This window comes from Manis pentadactyla, chromosome 10 (genome assembly GCF_030020395.1).
Source record: "Manis pentadactyla isolate mManPen7 chromosome 10, mManPen7.hap1, whole genome shotgun sequence".
In the NCBI taxonomy this organism is placed as follows: domain Eukaryota; kingdom Metazoa; phylum Chordata; class Mammalia; order Pholidota; family Manidae; genus Manis; species Manis pentadactyla.
The window spans coordinates 62,686,320-62,706,705 of NC_080028.1; the positions used below are offsets into that span (position 1 = coordinate 62,686,320).

General features: G+C 35.7%; 1 protein-coding gene across 6 annotated transcripts in view; it reads right to left on the minus strand.

Moving 5' to 3' along the window:
• The window catches only part of PTPRR (protein tyrosine phosphatase receptor type R), a 224,182-nt gene that overhangs the window by 34,883 nt on the left and 168,913 nt on the right, over positions 1–20,386 (minus strand). For all 6 annotated transcript variants that reach the window (XM_057486872.1, XM_057486871.1, XM_057486870.1 and 3 more), the window contains 4 exons: positions 12,880–13,066; positions 10,210–10,294; positions 3,136–3,215; positions 2,555–2,692 (listed from right to left, as the gene is read on the minus strand). In XM_057486872.1, the coding sequence (XP_057342855.1) occupies positions 2,555–2,692; positions 3,136–3,215; positions 10,210–10,294; positions 12,880–13,066 (490 nt within the window). The remainder of the gene's footprint in view (positions 1–2,554; positions 2,693–3,135; positions 3,216–10,209; positions 10,295–12,879; positions 13,067–20,386) is intronic.

The window sequence follows — 20,386 nt, forward strand, 5'->3', positions numbered from 1 at the left end:
GATATCACCTCACACCAGTAAGGATTGCCACTATCCAAAAGACAAACAACAACAAATGTTGGCGAGGTTGTGGAGAAAGGGGAACCCTCCTACACTGCTGGTGGGAATGTAAATTAGTTCAACCATTGTGGAAAGCAGTATGGAGGTTCCTCAAAAAGCTCAAAATAGAAATACCATTTGACCCAGGAATTCCACTTCTAGGAATTTACCCCAAGAATGCAGCATTCCAGTTTGAAAAAGACAGATGCACCGCTATGTTTATCGCTGCACTATTTACAATAGCCAAATATGGAAGCAACCTAAATGTCCATCAGTAGATGAATGGATAAAGAAGATGTGGTACATATACACAATGGAATATTACTCAGCTATAAGAAAAAAACAGATCCTACCATTTGCAACAACATGGATGGAGCTAGAGGGTATTATGCTCAGTGAAATAAGCCAGGTGGAGACAGACAAGTACCAAATGATTTCACTCATCTGTGGAGTATAAGAACAAAGGAAAAAACTGAAGGAGCAAAACAGCAGCAGACTCACAGAATCTAAGAATGGACTAACAGTTACCAAAAGGAAGGGGACTGGGGAGGATGGGTGGGAAGGGAGGGATAAGGTAGAGGGGGAAAGAAAGGGGGCATTATGATTAGCATGTATAAGGTGGGGGGGACAGGGAGGGCTGTACAACACAGAGAAGACAAGTAGTGATTCTAAAGCATCTTGCTACGCTGATGGACAGTGACTGTGGTGGGGTATGTGGGGGTGGCTTGGTGATGGGAGGGGTGTAGTAAATATAACGTTCCTCATGTATTTGTAGATTTATGATACCAAAATAAAAAAATTTTTAAAAAAGAAATAATCTTTGTAGGTGTGTCTAGTAGTGTATTCATTTTTACATATCCAGCCTAGGATTAATTGTTCTTTTCAAATCTGAGGGCTCATGTCTTTCATGAGTTTTGGAAAATTACTAGGCACTATTTCTCCAAATATTACTTCTTTTTTTATTTTCTCCTTTTTCTTCTTCTAGAATATCCATTAGACATATATTGGACATTTAAACACTATCCTCTATGTGTCTTAAACTCTCATATTTTTGTTCATTTTGATTTTCCCTGGTAATTTCCTTGGCTCTAATTTTTTAAGCCAAAAATCATTTATTCAGCTGTGTCCAGCCCGCTACTAAACCTGTCTAATGAGGTTTCCTGTTTTTGTTTTAATGTCTATTCAATATTTATTTCTAAGACTGGTTTGTTTTAAAATCCTCCTAGTCTTTTTGGATAGTGACTTGTTCCTTCATAAAGTTTTTTATTTTATATTTTTTGTGCTTAATTATTAAAAAATATATAGCCTATGTTTATAGTTTCTATTATTCTAATTTCTTGTGGATCTATTTCTACCATTTGTTGCTTCTTCTGATATCTTCCTTATGTTGTTTATTTACCTGTGTTGTCTCCTAAGAGTTTATGCTTGGCTGGGCTTCCGCCACTGAAATTCTGTGAAGGATATGGTGAGAATATATGTGTCTGTGAAGGCTTTGCCTTTGTTTCTGTAAAGCCACAGAGTGCTACCAATCCAGTATTACTTTTTATATTAATTACTTCACTTGGCATTTTCTGGTTTTTTGAATTCTGAATACTTGCAAGAACCTTTTTATGTATCCCGTGAGAAGGCCAGGCTTAAATTTCCTGCTGCAGTGCTGTTTTTGTAGGCAGGTCTATTTCTCAGTTAAGGCCTAGCTCTCGCAGGTGCTCAGTTTATGGAGGGTCTTGGTTCCAACTGCTGGCTTCTGCAAGCCCGAGGCTTTGGATCCAGTTCCTATATTATCATGAAAACACCAATAACCCATAATTCCCTGGTTTTATTCCTTTTATTCAGTTTTTGCTGCTGGGATTTCCTTTACTGTTCTTCCCCTCCCCCCTGCCAAACTCTGCTATGCATGTATTTCATATATTACCCAGAATGACTGGTTTTATAATGGGAAGTTTTTCAGATTATCTAGCCTGCTATATTACATACGTTCATGGGTGTATACACACGGAGAATACATCTTTTAAACTTGAAGGGTCTTTACTAACCACAAAGATAAAATGTCAGGGATATTAAACAATTGTGCAGGAATTGTCAGTGGCCTAATATGTTGACAGATGCTGGTGGGTGAAATAGCTGAGAATATTAGGAGTAATTTTTATTATGTCATGCAGGCTTTCATATCAGACATACAGAAATGCATTTATTTAGTAAGCCACACAGGTAATTAAACATATAACTTCACATGCTGGCCAAAAATATGTTTTTTTTCCAGGATAGATTTCAGAAAATGATCCTTCATCTGCTTTAGCAAAAATGAAAGAAAACACAAACCTTAAAAAAAACCTTGTAAGTTACTGTTGTGAGTGTGGATTGTCTTAATTAGCAGCAGGATTATACTACCTGCAAGGGTTATAACTCACCAAAGGGGTAGGAAGAAAAAAGCTCCATTTTCTTAAATTCTTATTGTCAGGTCTCTTCAATAGCAACAGAAGATATATAACATCCAGTACTTGGCTAAAGGTCATACCTCATTTTTCTCTTTAAGTTTTGTGATCATAACAATCACGGGACTGTCTTCTTGCCAAACCATCTGCCAGAAATCATTCACGGTATTGATCATGGGACCTTGTGTGGCAATGAACGCTTTCTCTTGGCCACTGTAGCCCTAGTTAAAGAAAATGGACAAGAATATTTGCTTTGAAATTTATGCCTTGCACTGAAAGTTTAAGTGAAAATCTTCAGACCAAAATAGTTCTGTTAGTCCAGAAAGCAACACAGACCATCAAGGCTTCATTGATGCTAGCACCACCAATTCTTATCAATTCAGGTGGTCTCAGCAAGCCAAGTACAACAGATGGCATGAGGGTCCTAATGCTCAGTCCTAATGCACAGAGCACCTCAGATAGAGCACTGTAGCCACCCAGGAAACTGAGACCCATTGTAAAGGACCCACTACCAATGTTGACTGTGATTAAGCAAACACAAAATACTTGCTAGTAATCAAGTTAGATAGAAATTAGTCTACTCTGAGGAAAAAAAATAAAGCCAACAATTCCAAATAATAAATCAACATGCTCATCAGAAAGAAATGTATATTTATTTACTTACCCTGATATAATTAGCATTAATATAGGTGCTCAAAGAATCATTTACATTTTTTGGTCTTAAACACACTCTGCTGAGGGGATCTAATGAAGAAAAGAAAGAACAGCTTAAACGGATTTGCTTTTTTAAAAGTTCCTTAGAACACCCATAACCAGTACACAGCATACTTGTTAACTCATGTCTGAGCTGTCTGCCATGTGTCCATGTTTGTTGTTGGTGTGTCTGTGTGTCTCTCCCTTTGATCCATCTGTGATTATTGAGAGATATCTGGGCCCCTGTACCTGACACAAATCTTGCCTATAAACCTGAGATGAAGAGTTTATACTTCATATCATTTTTTGTGGGCCTCTGATATTGACCTCATTTCTCACTTATGCTCCTTTTCTTGTTCTTTGGACTTGGAATTTACAACCTCTTCTCTCTTTTTTCTCTCTGGAATTTACATCCTATCTCTCTTCTCTGGAATGTAAATTCTCTCTGGAATTTACATCCTATCTCTCTTCTGTCCTGCCCTGCAACAAACACTTGGTCTGGCCCAAATCCCATCTCACTATTTGGGAGAAGCTGTCTTTAGTTACCATGTGTAGCAGCTTGTTCACTGCATGAATATCTCCCATTGGATAGATTATTATCTATAGCAACATGGTCTCAAATTCTAAAATCACTTTCCATCAAGAAATTCAAAGGCTCTTTGTGAACAACTGTTATAGAAAATATGGCAGTTATTTTTACCAACATTTACATATATGAATTAAGATCAAATCATCCCTTTATAATTTCTTTACTTCTGAACCTCTTAAAAGCAAGCATGGGGATTTTTCATAATCACAGTAAGACCTAGTGTCTAGCACAGTGCTTATATATATATATATATATATACACACACAACACTCAATAAATGTCTATTGCATGGACTTAGATGGCCCGTTTCATTTTTTAAGAAGTCAGTTCTACACATTCCTTTCTAGCAATTATTCTGTTCCTCTTTTTCTCTAGACAGGTAAACCTGAGAGTTTCTCATACCCACTGTTCTTACCTCCTCATCTACAATTCAGTCCAAACAATGAGGACCCATATGTTGAGCCCATTGTGATTTGTGTTTATTTTTTTCATGTCCTCTCTGGGGCACTCAAAAACAGGTGACCATACATCCTTTTTGGAATTCCCTCTTCCTTTGGATTCTGGGTCATAGCATTCTGGTTTTCATGCCACCTCTTTGACAGTCCCTTTTTAATTCCCACTTATTTCATGTGTTGCTTTTAATTCTAGGATTCAACTTGACCCTCTTCTATGTTCACTTGGCACTGCCTTGGGGTGACTGATTCATTCCCATGACTTTAACTATCACCGAAATACTGAGGACTCCCAAATACATATCTTAGCCAGACCACTCCTCACAGACCATGTTTTGCTATTTGTATTTCCCTTCAGGATATGCCAACAGGTTTGTGAAACTCCACATGCCCGTGCAGTGCTGACAGCCCTCTGTTGTCTGTTAGGTGTGCTACCACAACACTTGAGCCCATGTTTGAAAACTAGGGGACCTACTGGACTTGACCCTCCATAGGCAACCACTCATATTTCTGTCTGTTCTCTCTCCTAAGACCACTGGGGTCTTTCTTGCCTACATTGTCTCATGGCTGTCTTCTTAGACCATGACCTGAGCATCCCATCTGTTCTTACTGCCTTCAGTCTTGCTCTTTTTCAATCCATCCTTCTCATAGCTGCCAAGGCAGACTTTGTAAAACAAAATCTGACAGCATTATTCCCTTGCTTAAATGCCTTCCATGGTTCCTAATCACCCATAGCAATATTTCACAAGCTGTTATCAATAAACCATTTCTCCTATAACATATAGAATTAGGTCATATAACTTATAATCTTTGAAAAAGTAATCATATAAATATGGGAAACACTGAATTAAACAAACTTGAAACACATTCCTTTTACTGTAGGACCTCTCAGGATCTTTATTATACTAATGTACTTTGTGATTTTCTAAGAAGATTTTTTTTATAAACTTATTTTTCCATTGAACTCATGTTATTATGAGTACTTATTGACAGCTCAGACAGCCTAGAGCAGCACTGCCCAACAGAACTTTCTGTAATAATGCAAATGTTCTCTGTGCTGTCCAAAGTAGTAGCCACTAACCAGGTGTGGCTGTTGAGCATTTGACATGTGGCTAGTATGGATTGAGGAACTAAAGTTTTAATTATATTTAATTTTAATTAATTTAAATGTACATAGCCATATGTGGCTAGTGGCTGCTCTACTGGACAGAGTAGATATAGAGGATGAAATCCAGTTTCTTTACTTAGTGGGTCCAGTAGGTCTTTATCTTTTCCCATAGCCTCATCAATAACCACTTTCGTATGTGTACCACGAAATCTACTCACACAGACTTAGGGCAATTTCCTAAACATTCCATGTTCAGGCAGATTCTATGCTTTTGTGCATATTGTACCTCTGATGTCTATGCGTGGCAAAGTCTTCCTCATTCCTCAGAGCTCAGTTCAAGAAATATCTTCTTTCTGAATCCCTCCCTGACCTTCCCAGCCAGAATTAGGCATTTCCCTCCTTGTTCAAGCTCCCTGAGTTTAAGCTTAGTATTTACCATCTTTATTTTAAATGTTTAAACTTTTGCCTGCCCTCAAGGGACTGTGGTTAGTCTCTTGTGGGCAGGGGCTGTATTTAATTAACTTTTTTATCCTTGGTAATTTCTATTGGGTATGTGACTCATTAGTATGTTTAATATCAGAATTAATATTAATTAGAAAGAGTTAAAACACTGCTTTTGACCTGATAGCTTTTTTTCCTTTTCTTAGCAAGGGGAACAGGAAAACTTTCATTTCTTTTCAGCATCTACTGATTATTACAAGTTTCCACAAATGCCCTAAACTGCTCAGACATTCAAAGAGGCCCAGTTCCTTCAGTTTTTATAATGGTAATGATGAATATGATGTACTGAGAACCCTACCCTATAAACTGCTTACAAGCAGCTTCCCTGTCAAGCCTAATTATGTTGGATATTAATAATTTATTGTCCAATATGGGAGCCACTAACCACAAGCAGCTAAATTTAAATTAATTAATATAAAACAAAATTTAAACATCAGTTTCTCAGATGCACTACCTATACTTAAAGTGGTCAGTTGCCACATGTGGCTAACAGTCACCCCATTGGAAATACAGAAAATTTCCATCATTCTAGAAAGGTTTAGCAGATGGTGCTGATACTGGCAATGCAGGGTGGTGATTATATGGAAATTCTTTTTTAAGATCCATGTTTAAATTATAAAAGAAAGCAGGACTCTTACTCTGCTTTTGAAACAGTAAACTTTTCTCTTCATAATTAGTGTTCTTATTTTCTGGAATTCATTCTGGGGTTAATTATGGCTCATCTTCAGTTAGGTAGAGAGGGAAAGGAGGAGCTAATATTATCTGAGGGCTTACTATTAGTTGGAACTTCCCTAGGCATTTGTCACATATTATTATTTAATTGTCTCAGTAGACTTACAGGGTAATACTATTACCACTATATTAAGGGATAAAGAAAGGTTAAGTAGCCTGCCATAAATTGCAAATGGTTTTACCCAGGTAGGAAATCAAGTCTAACTCCAATATTTTGCTTTAGCCACACAACTTGTTGCCCTAATGAGTGGTCCACTTATTTGCATATCTACTCTGTTCTTGGCCCTCAGTAACATAAAACAGGAAACATAATTTAAATAGGAAAACAGTATCAGACTTTAAACTTTTAACTATGAAATAATGGCCACAATAAATAGGGTTCTTCAATTTTATTACACTGTTTTATATTTGTATAATTGACTGAATGGAAGAAACATACATAAAATTTATTGTTATGATTCATTGTTGAATCAATAATTTAACATTGATTTATGATCAGTTTTTTTTCCCATTGCTTTTGTGATTTAGTATGTAGAGCTATTTTCAACTGTAATAATATTTGTTTATATCACAAAATAATTTGATATAGACTTGACCTTAGCTCTTTAATCTACCATTTAGACTGTTTTGAGCCAGGCTGACACTGTCCTTAGAGAAACAGCCTTAATTAAATTGGTTCTTGGCCATTCGTATTTCTGCTGCCAAACAGCCTCCAAGTTTACTAATATGTACAAGCTGGAAGCTTTTAAATTTAAGAATTTATTGTGAGTTAAAACAACAACAATAATAATAATATTTAAAATCTTAATCATTTTTTAATTATTATTTTATGTAATATTCAAATTTATCCCATATTAAAGCCTAAAGTAAATCATGAAGAACACCTTTGCACATTTATCCCTGTCTTTTCTGATGATTTTCAACCAATGGTGTGGCTTGTTGCAGCTGTACTTACTAAATTACATTTTGTGCAACAGCAGGAGGGTGGGGTGTTCAGACTACAGACATTTTCAACATAAAATCCATCATTTGCAGTATCAGTTGTCAGCACAGGTGCCCTGGTTCAAGTGATCCACCCAGTTCTGGGAATGGAAAAGCTGACACAGGACTATGAAGCAGTTGTCTGATATCATCTGGGCAGGAAATAGAGGAGGCTGGACTTTTAAATAAACTTAACAATTTCGAAATCCTTCTGGGATTAGGTGGTTAAGTATAATAATAGCAAATGGGTATATATTCTCATAATGTTTAGTAAATTTCAGATGAAAAACCGAGAGAAAAAGAGAGAGAGAGAGAGAGAGAGAGAGAGAGAGAGAGAGAGAGAGAGAACCAGTTCTAATACACAGCGTTTTCCTCCCATTCAGCCAGTTGTAGTTATAAAATACCTTTCCACAGTGACTATACTTTAGGTAAATAGATTTAACTATACACACCAGTTAAAAATATGTTAGAGTGGAGTCACTTTAACATTGTATTTCCAACTCCACCAGAAGCAGTAGCCCAAAGATACCATGAACAGTAATGCTTGCTGTTACCATAAATATGGAGAATTTGATGCTTATGAGTGATTAAGTGGGCTGAATTATGAAGACTCTATATTTCAATGTCAATACTTTTTGAAACTCATGTGGCTCTACCTTTCCAGAGTTGTGCCTTGAGATATTTCTGGATTTTGTCAAAACCCCAACTCTATCTGCTTAGGGACTGACAATGTTACTTCCTCTTCAAAGTATTTTTGCCACTGTAGGCAGAATTAATTACTCAGTCCTCTCTCTTGACCCCTACACCACTTGGGCCAGATCTATTCTGGCTCTTATTACACTGAACATCATTACTCATTATGTATCTCTAGTCCATGACCTCTTTGATCTTACAGGCTATTCCTTATTCCTTACTGGTTCCTGGCATCTAGCTTATTGCTTGACACCAATAAATTTCACTGGGCTAAATTTAGTTTTAACACAGTGTAAACAGTGTTTCTCAAAGTGTGGTCCTGGTATTATCATTACCAGAATCACCTGGGTGTTTGTTAGAAGTACAGATTCCTTGGCCCAACAGAAGACCTACTGAAACGCAATGCCTAGAGTGTGGATCTAGACTCTGGATTTTTAACAAGGTGATTGTAATGTGCAATGAAGTTTTTTGGTAACAGCTTTATTGAGATAGAATTCACTTACAATTCACTCAGTTAAAATGTGTTTTCACTTTAATTTTCTTCAATTCAGCTTTTTAAACACATTTTTGAGAAATTCAGAGCTGTGCAATCATCACCATGATCAATTTTTATAATATTTTTATTATCCCCACAACTCCACACCCTTGAGCAGTCATTTCCCATGCTACCAACACTAGGCAATTACTAACACCATTTCTGTCTCCATAGATCTGCCTATCTGGACACTTCATATAAATGGGATTATACAATAGGAGGTCTTTTGTGATTGGCTCATTCACTTTGCATAATGTTTTCAAGGTTCACCCACGTTGTAGCATGCATCAGAACCTCATTTCTTTTTATTGTCAGTAATATTCTATTGTGTGGATATATTACATTTTCTTTATTCATTCATTAGTTGATGGATATTTTGTTTGTTTCCACTTTTGGGGTTATTATGAATAATGCTGTTATAAACACTTGTGCACAGATTTTTTAAGGACATATGTTTTCATTTCTTTTGGGTTATGTCCCTAGGAGTAGAATGTTTGAGTCATACAGTAACTACATTTTACTTTTTGAGGAACTTTCAGAATGTTTCCTAAGTAGCTGTACCATTTTTCATCCCTACCAGCATTTTATGACGATTCCAGTTTCTCCACCTCCTTGCCAACACTTTCTATTGTCTATCTTTTTTATTAAAGTCATGTGACTGTGAAGTGGTATCTCATTGTGATTTCGATTTCCCTGATAGCTAATGATGTTGAGCATGTTTTCATGTGCTTATTGGCTGTTTGTATATCTTCTATGGAGAAATGTCTATTCAAATCCTTTTCCCATTTTAAAACTTATTTGTCTTTTCATGACTGAGTTGTAAGGGTTCTTTAGATATACTCTCTACAAGTCTCTTATTAATTATAGAATTTACACATATTTTTTCCCATTTTGTGAGTGGTCATTCTATTTTCTTGATGGTGTCCTTTGGAGCACAAAGCATTTTAATTTTGATTAAGTTCAATTTGTCTATTGTTTTCTTTTGTGGCTTGTACTTTTGGTGTCATATCTAAGAAATCATTGACTAGGTAATGGTCATGAAGATTTACATGTTTTACTCTAAGAGTTTTATAGTTTTAGCTCTTATTTTTAGGTCTGTAATCCATTTTGAGTTGATTTTGGTATATGGTGTGGGGCAGGACCTAACTTCATTTTTTTGCATGTGAATATCCAGTTTTCTCAGCAGCATTTGTTGAAAAGGCTACCTTCCTCCCCATTTAATTGTTTAACATCTTTGACAAAAGTCAATTGGTTGTAATATGTGGCACAATAAAATTTTAGAACCATGTGTGTACTGGAATTGTGAGCTAACCATTATAGTAAGAGTGACATAAGATAAAGTTATTAATCTCAGAGCATTTCAGTGATTATTAGTCTTGATAGGTGTTGGCAACTCCAAATTTGGTATGTATGTCAAAGTTGTGAGGATAGGAAATGGCAGTGTAGAAACTTACTTGGCAAAATAGTCTTATAGCGATTTTTAGTTCCATGACGTGGAATGTCAATTTCCTTGGGATCCACAAAGTTCATTGGTATTTCCTGCAAAAATAAATGATATCAAATGACTGTATCTAATGCTGCCACAAAGAAAGTCTTCACAGGGGGCCATGTGATCAGAGCTCTATTGGACTTCAAAGTCATTTATAAAACAACAGACTACCACCTCTGGCTGACCACCATCTTCCTTTCATAAACATATCAGCAGCACCCTGGTACGCTGACTTTAAGAAACAGCTCTGTGTGTTAGAAAGTATTATTTTATCTGTATTTATTAAAGAGACATATACAGCTTTGGTTAGGTTTTAAGAATCTTGTTCTGACAAAATTTTTAGAAATATGTAAACAGGCAGCTAAAATGGTTTTTAAACAATGTATTTAAAATTTCTTCAAATCTATATGTAAGTTCAGTATAAAAAATTTTACTATGATAGATTCTCTTTTATTAATTTTAACCCTTTTAGGATTATCAAAACCTCTGTTGCCAAATGGTAACTATAAAAGGCTGTTTTATTGATTCAAGTGATGGCAGCATGATTGTTTTTGTATTAAGGGATGGTTTATAATTGTACTGTTACATAAGGGGTTGTAAATGCAATATTTTTAGTGAAGGGCATCCTGGCACTGTTTTATCCTACTTAACAAGTGTACAAATATTCTTATTCAGTCAGAATATATGTCATGCACCTCAAATGACTGGAAAAGAAATAATTAGAGCAGAAGTTACTGTATGTAAGTGCGTTAGATCTAAAAGGTGAGCATCTGTACAGCTACAGGGGACAAAGAAAGCAATAAGCCAAAGTTTTTAAAGGGTTGAAACAAATACTTAAGGATCTAAGTATAAAACATAGCATGCCCCCTAATTTAAACTTCTGCAAAAGATTGCTTAAATAAGGCCAATGTGAAATAAAATAACTTATCTTTTGATCACATAAACTGTTTTTGTTACTTAACCTTTCTCCAGTGGAAAATATATCAACAGCTTAACAGTCATTGAAAGAAAGAAATTATCTATAAATTAATTCAAACTGTCCTAGTTTTCACTCAATCTGAAAATTTGAGAAAAGCCTGACAAATTGAGACCTACAGAGAGGAGTAGTTTATTTTTTATATATCATCTCCTAAACTCATACTATTTAGATATTTATAGCATTCATTCTGACTCTCTGCTCCAATTAAATGTTACGACATCTGTGTTCCAAGTTGCCAAAATAAGCAGAATTGTGGAATATTCAGTGGAAAGCACATACTCATGTTTGGTAATGCCAAACAAGTCGGTGTGGTTTGGTAAAGCCACGGAGTAGGCCGTAGGTTTATTTCTCGCCTGCTCCATCCTGTTTTCAGATGCACACTGAGGATTGTCACCCTCCAGCACTGCCTCTTTCCTGGGCACTCCATATTGGCCTCATCTTTCCTTTCTGGGAAGCAGGTTGTATTAAGAGCTTATTGTAAAGAACAAAAAGCTAGAAAAGAATACTAGGTGTCACTTTGGCTAGCTTTGTGATCACTGACTGCTTCTTTCATTTCTTTAGATCTCATTTTCTGTGTATACACACTACAAAGTCTAATTTTAAAAACTGCACGTTTGTGTTTTATTTTGAATGCTTAATAGTTGATGAGACTCCTAGTAGATCTAATTCACTGCTGGATCCTTCACCATTAGAATAGTTGCAAATATCTGAACAGACCCTAGGATGGTCAGGTATACTTGACATGACTTAAGATGTACAACTGAGTTAAAATGCAAGTGACCTATAAAATGAATATTCCCCTTGTGCAACAATTAGACTTAAAAAGGTCTACTCTATCTCCATGCTCTCTGGGTAGAAATGTGCTTTCACAAATTAAGTTATCACTAGTAACACTGATAATAGTGTTAATGATAGTCACATGATTTTAGCTAAATTTAACCATGGTTTTGAGCCCACATTTGGTCTTCCCCTGTGTTCCTTATTTCATCAAAGGTCACTAAATGCATACGTTGCTGAAGTAAAAAAACTGGGGTATCAACCCTGACTTCTCTTTTTTTCTTCTCCAATTCAGCTCATATCTTACAGAGTCCCCTAGATTCACCCCATTTTCACAGCTGCTATCTTAGGTTAGACCACCATCACTGTGTCCACTGGATTATCTCAAGAGCTTCCAATGTAGCCCCTTCTAATGCTCACTCCACTGAAGACTGTGACTTTTTTAGAAGATAAGATAAAGTCCAAACTCTTAAATATGTATTAAGACCTGGTTTATTTTACAACTCTGAGGCTCAACTTTGTCACTTCCCACCTTAATCTCAACGCTCCAGTCAAACGGGACAGCTAAATTCCCCAAATGGAGAGCACGGCTGCTCTTCCCCCTGGAGCACCCCTTCTGTGCCCACCTTGTTCTTGCCACTTCCTGGCCAGCTCCTACATTCTCTCACTCAATTTCGTTATCCAATTCTAGTTTGAACACTTACCAATAGTTGATGAGGTGTACGGTAGACCTAAAACCCTTGCACTTAACCTTTTCAACCATAACCATTATTCACTGTAAGCTGCTTCAGTGAAGGGCTCTGCCATGTTAGTATGTGCCTCTGGTGTATAGTTTATCAAAATATGTACTGAAGAGGGAACAATAAACAGCAGGCTCACCATGAATTCACTTTGGAGTAAATGTGAACTCGCCACGACACCCCTCAGCTGTGACCTTGTAAGAACCCGGCTGGCTGACTGCAGGTACTCCATTGCTACTTTCTCCTGTGGGGTTGATATGGCCGCAAATGGTTCGACATTCCCCAAGCTGCTCATGTCCAGGGTAAGGGATACGTTGGACCCACGTCTAACGTTGGAGAAGAATGTAATTAGGTTTAAATACATGAATTATTTTGATGGCACAAATTTGTCTTTCTGTACATACACCCAATTCAGTGAGAACTTTTGCAGGAATAAAGACCAAATGTCTTTTTCTCTTATGGTACCATAGTTGATTTTAGCAACTACCCATAGTTGACTTTAGTAACTACTCATAGTTTCTATGCAGGAAACTGATGGCTTTATTGTTGGAAATAACTGTAAGCTGAGAAAACACTCTATAATTTATTTATGGGTATACTTCTTAGAAATAATAGGATGGCTAATAATACTAAGTGAAAGATTTAAGGAAAAGTGAACATCACTTTTGAATTGAGAAATCATAAACCAACTTTATATATATATATATATATATATATATGTATGTCTGAGAGCCCAGTATGTGAATCATATAGCAACCTAATATGGTTGACATCAATATATTGGACAAAAGAAGCTCAAAGGAAAAACATTATCTACTTTAGTTCAAATTATTGCCATTGAAATAGAATTTAAAAGTTTAAAAATGTATATTGTTTTTATGACTTCTGAGTGAAACAGAATCTAAAACTTTAAAAATACATATTTTTATAACTTCTGAGTGAATCCCTAAAAGATGTCTGTATTCACCATTTGTGTATACCTATACATATATATGTGTATGTGTGTGTGTGTATATGTATGTGTATTTGCATGAGAATGTATGTATTTAACTCTGTGACAAACTCATAAGGGACCATAGTGATTACAGACTCTTATGCTGAGTTACATTTATTTTCTGTCTATAATTTCCCTCTTCTTTTAGGACGTGAGGTGGGGCTCTTCCAACTTATAAAGGGCCCCTTGTGTCTGGATAGAGGTGTAAGTGCCTTTTACCAGTAACATTAGCTAAGTGGAAACAAGCAGTAACTATAAAATAGCAGGTGCAAGACTGAGGGTCAAAGTCAGACTGTATTCACAAGAATTGTTAAATTTAAAGGGGCCTTAAATGCATGTCAGATGATTATATATGGTGCCAAGTAGTTGGTGTCCCAAGGATATGGAAAGCAGGGAAAAACAGGTTAAAACAAATGTGTGCAAAGACAGTAAGAGTGATACTAAGGCCAGCATAGCATTTCATTTGAATAGTGTTTTACATGCTTATTATTAAGTACTATATCAGGAAATATTCAAGTAGCTAGAGCCTAGTTTTAAACTATGGAAATTTATTAGAACATCAACAAAAAAACCCTTGAAAAACATATGTCATTTCTATTTTTTCTATGAATCATCTTCTGGTTGCAGTTTTGGTGCTATTCTGTAATTTGACATGTAATAATACAATTTTTGTTAATTACCAAATAGTATGTAATTGTAGTTTTTAAATCTTACTTTGGCTTGATGGTTATTTAAGTCTTTGAACACTTTATTTCCCTTATTAATTTCTAGTTACACTACATGGAATTCAGGGAATGGATGGAGTTTAATGTTTGGAATTTCTTGATATTTTTTCCTTGAGAAAAATATTATGATAAATTTTTCTGACTACTTCATAAGAGGCTTTTTGGGGCAACTAATTTGATTATCTCTATATCTATTGATATATATATAATATATGAACATATACACATTTTCATTTATTTTCAGAAATTTGTATTATTATATATTATTAAATATTTTAGTTCAATCTTTTTTTCTTACTTTTTTCCTATTGGATTTCTCAAAGCCTAATATATGTGAGTCTTCCATAGTAAGTGCATTTGTTATTTGTCCTTATATTGTTAAGTTTTTACTTGAAATACTTCAGCCATTGTTCTTTGAAGAGATTCATAATTATAAATAAATATATCATCACTGTAAATTTTATACATACTATGTTCTTTCTCATTGATTTTATGTCTGGCCTTACATCTGACTCCCCCCGCACAGTTTCACTGAGATGTAATTGACTTAGAGCACCATGTAAGTTTAAGGCTTATAACATAATGATTTGATTTACGTATGTTGTGAAATCATTCCCACTGCTTTTTGTCAACACTGATCCTCTCATATATATATACGGAAAAAAACCATTTTTTTTCCTTGTGACGAGAACTTTCAGACATACTCCCTTAACAACTTTCAAATAAGCCATATAGTGTCAGCTATCTTCATGTTGTTCCTCACATCCTTAGTACTTACTTATCTGATAACTAGAAGTTTGTACCCTTTGATAATCCTCATCCAATTCACCCTCCTCTCACATCTGACTTTCTAAAAAATTAATATTGACATATCTTCTATTTTTTGGGGGGGCAGGGCATATTCTTGAAACACCTTTTTCAGTTCCTATCATTTTTAACTCTTTTGAATCACTGTATTAGGAGTTAGGGGATAGCATTCTGTGTACCCATAAAGTATCACCTTTCTGACAGAGGGACGTTTCTCCACCCACTCTTTTTTGGGGGGGTGGGGGGCGTGACTGCTGGTGATGACTGACAGGCCTCTGGTGTTTCTGAGGAGGGGGGAACCAGCTGAGGAGGAGCAAGGAGTGGTTCTACTTTCAGGCGGAGAGTTTTAACCCATTTCGGTGGGAAGGCAGTTTTTAAAGTTTGTCAATTCTGATTCTGGTACCAGGTTGTCTATTACTGTCAGTGTTTAGAGTGTTCATGAAAATTTGTTTTTTGCTGATTTCATAGATACTTAAGTAAGGAGTTAAAGGAGGCTGCTTGAGGGATTGCTCATCAGACATCATTTTAAACCTACATTCCAGTCAGTCAGTTTTCAGTCCCCGAAGGCTCAATCTGAATCTGTCAGTTGAGTGACACTCAGGGCTACGGGTTGGGAGGAAGCAAGGACGCCTCCGTCCAAGGGATCAGCGCAGTTGCCTGACGGAGGAGGTGTCCAAGGTCGGCTTTGAAGGTAAAAGTTCAACAGGCAAAATTTGGTATTAAAGTTATTTCAGAGAGAGCCTGGCAGGAGAAGAAGTGTGGGAACAGGAAATGAGAAGGTAACTTTGAGAAATGTCAGTTTGGGCTAGAGTTCAGTTGTATAAAAATGTATTTTGGAATTGGGGCAGGGTTATGTATTAGAGATGGGAGAGAAACAAGATAGAAACAAGACTTTCAAAAGCCTGCTCCAATCCTTAAAAGAGAATGCAGACCATCAGGTCATATACAGCATACCCTCCCCAAGCCTGGGGGGATTAAAAAACTCTGAGATTCTATGTCTAAGCAGCATTCAAACTTGTGAGTGAATTTTCTAAGGATTTTGTGATAAATTGAAAGCTACAGAAGCATTTTTATGCAAACTGACTCAGTAAGGAAGAAGGACATTTGTCTGAAAAGGGAAGGAAGAAAGGAAACTAATATTTATCAAACATCTATGATTTGCCAAACACTGCTCTCAGCACTTTCACACATGGTGTCTCACGGTGGCTCTCTGAGGTTATTACTTTCTCCCATTTTAAGGTGAAGAAATGGCTAATTTAGAAACACAATAGTGGAGTGAAGATTCAATCTAAGTTGTAAAATATAAACCAAGCTTTTTCTGCTTTGCCCCCCAGAAGCAAGGGTCTGGAAGGCAGGTTAGGTCAGGCTCTCCAATGTCCTGTGTGGAGTTGGGAGTCACTGCTTGTCTGGGTTCAAATCCTCTCTCTCATACCCTGTGATGGGCCTTTGGTCAGGCTAGTTAGCCTCACTGTGTCTAAATTCTTCCCTCTTTTGTGAAATGTATAATTAAGTGTACCTACTTTGGAGGGTTATTGCAAGGATTAATAAGAGAGTGTAAGTAAACTGCTTATAAAAAATGATGCCTGGCTATAATTAAACTTGGATAATAGTTAATGAAGTCCTACATAACTCTTATCTTCTGCTTCTCTAAGGGATCTGCTATAAGGGAACTTCACAAAAACTCATCAATTCTTTACACTGAGATTAACATTTTGAAATCAATGGACAGAATCTACACTAAAGAAAAATACATCCTCCTTGATAACCTATTTATCTTAAAGCTTCCATTTATTATGGCAAAACTATTTCCTCTGAACCCTAAACAATTCCAAAACACCTCACCTCAACACCCCCTACAATGTCTCAAAGTTCAATAATGGAATTAAACTTACACAGGCTGTTGACCTTCCAGAGTGCATTTTCCATAAAACAGCCCTTATTGTAAGTACTCTCCTCTCCTGGCCATGAAATATTACCATGGATGTCACTGACTTGGAAAAATCTCTGCTTTTGTTAATTCTTATTTTCAAGGAACATACATATTTAGGTTAATTGAAATATAGTAAATTAGGAAATCCAATCAGTAGAGTCAATTTAAAAACTTGTATATTTCTCAGACCTGTCTTGGACTTGGAGAGAAGATATTAAATACACATCCATATATAATTTAAAGTGTTAATTTTTTTCATTATGAAAGTAACATATTCATTGTAGAAAAATCTGTAAAATTTAGAAGTTTTAAAAATGGAATTAAAATCGCTCGGTCATATAAACTTCACTAGCACTTAAGCTGACTTAATCTTTTGCTGTTACAGGCAGTAACAGCAGTGACTTATTTTAATTTTTATTTCTTTGGTTAGAGATGAGAATAAATATATTCTCATATGACTTTTGTTCATTTGTTGGTCCTTACCTTGGTCTACTTATGTTCTTTCCTAATGTTTAAATAGTGGCATTAGTGTATTTACTATTGATCACTATGATATATAAGATATTAATTATTTCTCAGCCAGGCAGAGAAAGACAAGTACCATATGATTTCACTTATCTGCGGAGTATAAAAATGAAGCAAAACAGAAGGAACAAAATAGCAGTAGACTCATAGACCAAGAAGGGACTATTGATTACCAAGGAAGAGGGGTTGGGATGGGTTGGGGAAGAAGGGTGAGGGGGATAAAGGGGCACAATAATTTGCAATCACCATATAAGCCCATCATGGAGATGGTAGTTCAGCATGGAGAATATAGTCAGTGATTCTGTAACATCTTAGTATGTTGGTAGATAGTAACCCCAGTAGAGGGGGTGAGGATTTAATAATATGGGTAACCGTTGAATCACTGTGTTGTATATTTGAAACCAACATAAGGTTGTATATCAATGATACTTTAATTTAAAAAAAGATATTAATTATTTCTCAAACATACCTGTTGCATCTATGTGATTTACTGTTGCCTTAGAATACTAAAGATTTTTAAAAAGTTATATTTATGTTGAGCTCAACAGATTAATCTTTTCTTTTGTGGTTTCTTGTATTTCTTTAATACATAGGAATTCTGGAAGTTTAGATTTTTTTAAAAGTTAATCTTTTATTTGTAATTTATTTTGGGCATGGTGAAGGTGAGAATCATCTAGGTTTTTTCTCCCCCAAATAGGTTATCAATGTTTCTAACACGATTTACCAAATGATCTAGAGAAAGATGTGTTTTATATTATGGGAATATTAGGTGTTAACTATCACTGACTAATAATCTGGAAGAGAAAATAGGAGTCAAGTGAAAAAAGAGAAGGTGAACTTATCCCACAGCATCTGTAAGGCAAAATGATAAGAAGTAAAAATGGAATCCAAGACATTTCAGAAACAAAACAAACATATGAAGTTAAGAAAAAATTCAAACTAAGATACAGAAAAAAACTAAAGGATTTAGAGGAAAAAAAATCAACAGAAATAATAGGAGACCTGGACCTTCAATGGAAACAGAATGTAGGAAACTTTAGAACACAACTCATATTGAAAACTTTGCTTCCCTTATTATGTAACCTTGGACAAACTGTTAGACATTTTTTTATGCCTTATGATTGCCGTTGGACAAAAGGGAACATAATAAAAAGCTTTATCAAGCTTCTGCTGTACCACCAGTTATTATTTATGCCAGAAAATAAAGAAGAGGGAGGAAATTCAAAAGATACCAATGCAAACAATTGAAGGAAAAAGCAAATTCTTAAGGGGAGGTAAATGGAATGCAATAAACAGCATGGCAATTACAATTAAGTAAAAAGGAAAACATGTATAAATATTATGAGCCAGAGCCACATATCCATTTCAGCAAGAGAACATAAACATTTCTCTGTTGAAATTGTTCAGTTCTGCATCAGTGTTCCTAATGACCAAGAGGTGGAAAGAAAACACAATGAAAAATACAAGAATATTACAATTGAGTGTTAGAGTAACTCAAAACTAGACATTTATTTTCCTGATAGTTGAAGCTATATCCTGGTTTTAGAAGCTGGATTTTAGAAAGACTACAGTTTCCAGCACTGTGGCCACGGGCTTTATCTAATCCGCAGGTATGGTTGCGCTTCTTGCAGGATCTTGACCACCAAGAACAATGAGACTTCAAGCCTGGCAACTCATTTCATACCCAATATGGATTGGAAATGAGAGTCAGAGAATAAAATGAGACAAATGATCACTTTGCTTATATCCAGAAAGATTTACTTTTGAAACTACCAGATTATGAAAACAAGTTTCAATGGGAAATTGTGGCAGCTGCTTATCTTGAAGAAATAAGAATGGAAAAATATATATCTAGAGATTAAAAGAAGAATTTAATACTGAGTGAGAGCAAACAGATTTGATCTTTGAGAGATTTTTCAACGTTCTTCCCTTTTATTTTTCCTGTAAAAAAAAATAATTTGCTCAGGGCTGTCTTTATTTGTATACACAGCCAATCCTACAGAGTGAGAAGTTAGAAGTTTAATTTGAAGTCCTTTTATGGTCTGAAGTGTTGAGTTCTAAGGCCTTCAGTCCAAACTTCCCTCCTTGTGTTCTGTCATCATAATGATCACAAATCTGACAGTCCTGGCTTGATTGTAAAGGTGAGCTTAAGCCCCTGCACCCCCAACTTGTTATTTCTTATTTGCACATTCAATTTGTCCATGTATTTAGTTATCTAGTATTTAGTTCTCTAGGGGACTTCTAATTAAAAAGAAAGAAAAAGCAAACAAAACAAAACAAAAAGTTCATTCTCATTTGAATAACAAGGGAGAAAACAGTGGTGAAATGCAGAGAGAATTTCTTGCTCTGTGCTGATCAACTGACCTCCTCAGTTCTTTGCTACTCTGGACTCTATCTTAAGTTCCAGAGGTAATGGTATTTAATGAGTAGTTTGATGTTTCTCTCCATCTCTTTACCATCAGATAAATTATATATAGTTCTAATCCACTTTCTAGATCACTTGTCAGATAAGGGGGCAAAATTAAAAAGAAAAAGAAGATATGGAATGCTAGGAAAGTTAAATTGTGACTTGAATTCAAAGTTCTTGGGAAGTTTGACGTGACGTGGATGTAGTGTTAAGAATTTCTAGGAGCTGAAATAAATGAACAGGTATTGTGACCATCCG